General features: G+C 32.6%; 1 protein-coding gene across 5 annotated transcripts in view; it reads right to left on the bottom strand.

Annotated features, from left to right (window-relative positions):
* Positions 1-355: 355 nt before the first annotated feature.
* Positions 356-6000, bottom strand: part of Uchl5 (ubiquitin C-terminal hydrolase L5) — a 30821-nt gene continuing 25176 nt past the window's right edge. For 2 of the 5 annotated variants that reach the window (XR_013043317.1, XR_013043316.1), the window contains exons 10-12: positions 4840-4938; positions 4079-4228; positions 356-595 (exon numbers count right to left, since the gene is read on the bottom strand). Coding sequence is in view for 3 of the 5 variants with exons in the window: in XM_076547576.1 (XP_076403691.1) it covers positions 551-595; positions 4840-4938 (144 nt within the window). In the remaining 2 variants the exon portion in view is untranslated. Of the gene's footprint in view, positions 596-4077; positions 4229-4839; positions 4939-6000 lie in introns of those variants that run through there. The other 3 variants (XM_076547576.1, XM_076547575.1, XM_076547577.1) reach the window with 2 other exon arrangements.

The following is a 6000-nucleotide window of genomic DNA, read 5'->3' as shown; positions in this document are numbered from 1 at the left end:
TCTTCTTTACAGATAGCAATGTAATTCATTAGAAACTGTATTATATTCTTTCCAAATTACTGGCCTTAAAAAATCAAATTGGCGTGAGATAAAATTCAATTTTAAGATACGCAAAACACATATCAAAAACAAAAATACTGATTATTTTTGCCATAAATAATTAGAAACAGATGACCCAGTTTAAGTAAAATCTGACATTTTTAAATTGTATATTTAAGCTAACAAATAAAAGTATTAATCAGAACAACTACAGATAAAAATATCATTTGTCTATTTCCCAGGTTTGTTACTACAGTTATATTTCCAGAGTACCAGGGGCTCTCAGGTTCAATATCAAAGAATGGAATTTGGCCAGCACTTTTTATGCCACTTTTATTTAATATGCACTACATGCACATGATGCAGGTAGGAAAGTTTTTGAATCCATGCATAAAGGACAGGACACCAAACGTGCACTGAGTCAATCAGGATGTTGTTCACATTCCCTTAATATTTAATGGTTTCCATGAAAATAAGTACAGCACAGTGTACACAGGTCCAAATATCCTCTTCACTTAGTTTCCTGAGCTTTCTTTGCATTCTGTTTTTCTTTTGCCTAAAAATTAAAGATAGCATATTACAAACTCCTCAAAGATTGTTTTAGATCATACTAAAATAAAAAGCATCCAAAGAATGTTATTCTCAAGGAATAAAGCTTATATTCACACTACTAGAGCTGCATGGTGTGGACTGTAGTCCTAGCTACTGGGGAAGCTGACACAAGAGACCAGCCTGGCAACATAGAAAGGATAGGTATAAATGAATAAATAAGCAAACAAATATTGAGATTTCTGAGTGTGTCCTGAGATACTGAGAACATGGCAGTTTATAACTTAAGACTTGCAACAATTTTGTTGAATTCTAAAGTTATTTACCCTCAGTAGAGATGATCATCTTTGGTTTACAGAAGATGAAATGTACTAATTGTGATAATTAAAATCTTCTCATTCTATAAAGTCAAACTGAATCATGAGAATTCCAAAGGTACATATACTTGTCCATTTCTTATTCAAACTAGGTCTAAAAAATTCTCTACACTTTTGTTACAATGGACTAAATGAATTTAACATAATTTTAGAAAGCTTAATAAAATATCAGTAAAAGAATATATATCAGTGGATTCAATAAGTTTATTCAACCTAAATGTTTTTTCCACATGATGTCATTTGACCTCATAATTATACAGCTTTAACACAGTAATTCTATTTGTTCTTTAGTAGGTAAAGAAACCAAAGCTCACAGACATTACCAAATTGACCAAAGCCACACAATTAACAAATAGAGAAGTTTCAATAGAGGTCAATGACACTTGTCCTCCAGCAGTGCTTTTCAATATATATACCAACTAGGGTCCCTATTCAAATGGAGAATGACGATTCAGGAATCAAAATGCGCGAGGTTCTACAATTCTAACAAAGTCTCAGGTGACACCAATTCTGCTGGTCTTTGAAAAAGAACCAGTAAATTAGAATTCTGTATTATACAATTAAAGAATAGAACAATTATAACTTTTTATTATATATCAGGTAACTATTATGCAGCAGTATGAAAAATTGAGAGCTCTGCATTAGCCTTAATGAATGTGGTGGTATAGGCCTATAATCTCAGCTACTTGGGAGGCTGAGGTAGAATGGCTAGTTCAAGGCCAGTTGGATAAAAATAGTGATAAGGTGCTTACCCAACCTTGGTGGGTTGAACCCACACACCAGAAAAAAAAAAAAAAAAAAAAAAAAAAAAAAGCAAGACAAACCATACAAAACCTAGAGCAAATTATTATAAAAAATATGTATGTATAAAATATAGGCATTATTTAAAGTCTAACTACTGCACAAAAATAGCAAAATTAGTTGCTATATGAACATTTTAATCAGTAGACATAATTTGGAATTTAAGACATATGTATACCCTTATCCTATACAAAATTTCATTTTTTAAAAAAATTTTGGCTTATTAAAGCCAAAACTCTTAGCCTAAGATGGCTCTACAGTTCACAATCCTGCCTAGGTTTCATGAGTGCTAAGATTACAGACATCCAATACCATCCCCAGGAAAGCTTCCTACTTTCAAATAATGAAAATACAATTCAATTTTAGGCATAATGTGAAAAAATAAAGTATCTATTTTGCTTTTGGTCTCTGAATACAGTTTACAGAATGTTTGCTAAAATTAACAAAAATATTGTGATCACTGTTCTACTTACTTCTTTATTTAAGGGACAGGAAAAAGTTTTAGGGGTTAGCTACTTATCAACTGATTCAAAATTCAATGCTATAAAATCATTTTGAATCCCTCTATCAACTACACTCATGATTTTACATAATAGATACTAGAAATTTTAAAAGTCAGAATTGACAATGATTTAGCATATACATATATATGCTGAAATACACACATACACATATGCTGAAATAAAAAATTTTAAAGTACTGTAAATATACCCAAATAAATAGAAGATTCACATACGGAATCTTAATCTAGATAACTTTATGCTTCAAGGAACAGAATTGGTATAGGGTACAATAAGTTTTACAACTACATTTAGGTCACCTCCTGAGCAGTTTTTATGCAATGTACAAAACTCTCATATAACAAAACCATAAAATTTTAGTCTATGTCATTATAGTCATATGATCAAGGGAAAATCAAAGTCTTCTGCATTGCTTATTATTCAATGAAATGAAAAGATGTTTGCCCCAACTACTTTCACAATAGGCTGTAGACAGCGTCTCTGCTTGGCACTTAGCACCACTACTTAAAGTGACATCTTTCCATCTTGTTCCTCCTACTCCCTTTCACACTCTAATAGCCATTTTCCTTAAAGGGTGGCTGGGGGAGTGGGGGCAACCAACAAACTAAATTCTATACATTCCAAACCTAAATTCACTTGATTCTATAGGTAATTTTTCTTGAAAGTATGATGATTAACAAGCATCATGAAAGCCACTCTGCTTTTCCAAAATTTTTAGCATGACTCTGTTGATATTAATCGCATGATACCACTCAGCATACTATAGTTATTTCACCCTTACCCAAACCATGCCACAAGTTGGCTGAGTAAATTTATATATCATAACAAAATACCTAGAATGTAAGTGCAGCTAGATAAATGAGATGAACAATTGGAAACAACTCAACCATGGTGAATCCAAATATTCTCAAAACCTAGCAGTTAGCACTGTATATATAGAAAGAATAAATATATACATTGTTTATATAGTATTGCTAAATAAAAATTTCTGAAAATTAGGTAAACTAGACAGTTGATAACTACTTTCCTTAAAAAATATGCAAACAGAAAGAGCAACAGAGCTGGTGTTACACTAATATTATATATTCACATACTGCCACCTTGTGTCCAAAACAATGTGAACTAAGTAACTATGGTTCTAATGCAAAGATGTTCTCTAAGCTCTCAAAAAAAAAAAAATAAGTAAATAAAGTAAATAATAATCTGGGGAATATACTGTCATGAAAAATTTTTTTTTCCTAATCTATACAAAAATACTAGATTTGAAAACAAACCTTAAAGCAAAATTTACATTGCATAAGTGATAATTTGTCCATAGGTTCCCAGGGAGAAATTTTGTTCAGGACAACTTTGACCATTAAACCCACTTGCCTCCACCTCCAAGCACTAGAATTACAGGCATGTATCACCACATCTAACTCTATTTAGTGTTTTCAAAACAGAAACAGTTCATGGTGTTCCAAAGACTACTATATCTAGATATCCTGTTAGTAAACAATTCTGACGACCATAGGGTATAAATTATTAATAAAAGCTTGAAAATCAGTTTTGCATTTTAGCGAGGAACATGAACAGAAAAGCCTATGTAGAAAAGAAAAGTTATCAGCCTTCTACAATAAGTTTGCATTTAATGCTAAAAAATGGGTTGTATGTATCAGGTAATAAGGTAAACACAAATATATTATGAATTCAAATATCAATATTATTTGAAATTTTTAATATGAAGTAATCTGGGACAAAAATGTATCTTTGCTTTGTACACTTTAAAATCAATAAGAAAAATATACCTACCATGTATTCTTGTCTTTAAATTAATGGTCCAAATTTTTATTTGCCTAGTAGTGTCTTCTCAAAGTGTTTCTCAAAATGTGGTACACAGATCAGTTGCATTAGAATCACTTGGGGAACTTATTAAAGATTCCTTCCCCTACATGAGAATATCTGGGGAGGGGGCCAGGTAACATGTAATTTAAAGAGCATCCAGAGATGGTCATTTTCAGAAAAGCTGATTTACAATAAAACTTACAAACAATTTAACTGTACTTCATTTATTCCACAAAAATTTTATTAAATGCCTAACACTAAAGAATAAATCAGAATTTTCCACTTACTTATTTAGTTATCCCTCAGAGGACGGATTCTAGATTAGGACTAAGAAAACCTATTAGCTAGCCAAATTATTCTTTTATCCCCCATCAATGTCCATTCTAGTTCTAAATTCTATTGTATCAATGCAAAATTTTACAAAATTAGCCAAAAAAAAAATCCATAAACACTGAAAATTTGTTGTTGTTTTTTTTTTAAAAGAAAGGAATGATGTTTTAATACAGAACAACCCAGGTTCTAGACATTAAGAATTACGGAATGCTAAAGTAGTGGGGAAATACTTTGTTTTTGTGTTAAAGTATTAGGCTACACTGCTTCTCTTAGAATGCAAAAGAATAAAAAAACTACAATAGCTTCAAGAAACTTTATCTCCATCCATGCTCAAAACAATGTAGGGGGTGGGGGGATCTAATCTGAGTTTGAACAGTCACCAATGAGATACATACCTTTTCTACAAGTGGAATTAACTGCTGGTGCTCTGCTAAGGTCTTTAACAATTCCATAATGAAAGGCAGGTAGTTATGCTTCCTTCTGATATTTTCAATCTGAAAATTAAACACATCTGATTATATTATCTTTTTGCATCCAACTTAAAATCGTCAGTTCTCATAAAGAGTATGAGAAATGAGATTTAATTCCTGATAATAAAGATTGTACAACAAAACATGTAGCAACATTTCCTAGGCACAGCCACTTTCCCTTAGCTTAGCAAAGTTTTTTTTAACAGTTCATTCTAGACAATCTGCTGCAGTAAGAAGAAAAAAAAAAAGCTATTCCAAGGATATTTATAAACACAAGCTGTGAAGCAAACTTAAGGTGGTCTACAAGATCACTTCACACCCCTGCTGCTGTAACTACACAACTCCTAAAGCCCAGCCGAATGAGAACTCTGGTTTTTGAAGATCAACAAATGTCTTGGGGATTGTTTTTTATCAGTGAAGGTAAAGGGAAAAAATATCCATGCTTCACTGAGAAGTAAGTAAACGGTCTCCAAAATTATGTGCTTCTAGCCTTTCATGACCACTGAGTTATTATACATTCCAACTAGATGCTCAATTGACTGCTCCTCTCCCATAGTCAAAGCTTCTATCACTTCTAAATCATTTCAACATTCCCTCATATAAATCTGAATTTATAATTTCTTTTAAACTAGGTGTGATTTGTTACACATTCTTACAATTAAGTCATAGGTAGTTTGTGCACCTTTTTAGTATTATGTGACACGGTAAATAATGGCTGAAGCTACCAGCTCTTACTTTCCTGTCCCCATAAAACCTGGCCCTTTCTTGGGAGCCTGCCCACTCCTCATCTGAAACAATCCTACTTGGATTCAGTCACCATCCTTTCATTTTCCCCAATCTTTAAGACATTCGTTGGCTGTTAAATACAATGTGACACCGTGCTGACACAAGCGAGCAAAAACCACAACAAAAACACAATCCTTGCCTTCAAGCTCCACGTGAAAACACACATGATGTAGGCATGCAGCACCTAAGTTCCTGCCTCCCACTCTCCGCTTACTAAACAGACTGTGAGTGAAGGAGGATCGAGGATTACATAAGTGTTTGTGGTAACTAAACAAAATTAAATAAGGAGTCTTAAAAACC

The sequence above is a fragment of the Peromyscus maniculatus genome, chromosome 11, assembly GCF_049852395.1.
Source record: "Peromyscus maniculatus bairdii isolate BWxNUB_F1_BW_parent chromosome 11, HU_Pman_BW_mat_3.1, whole genome shotgun sequence".
NCBI lineage: Eukaryota > Metazoa > Chordata > Mammalia > Rodentia > Cricetidae > Peromyscus > Peromyscus maniculatus.
This window is presented reverse-complemented; position numbering and strand designations above follow the sequence as displayed.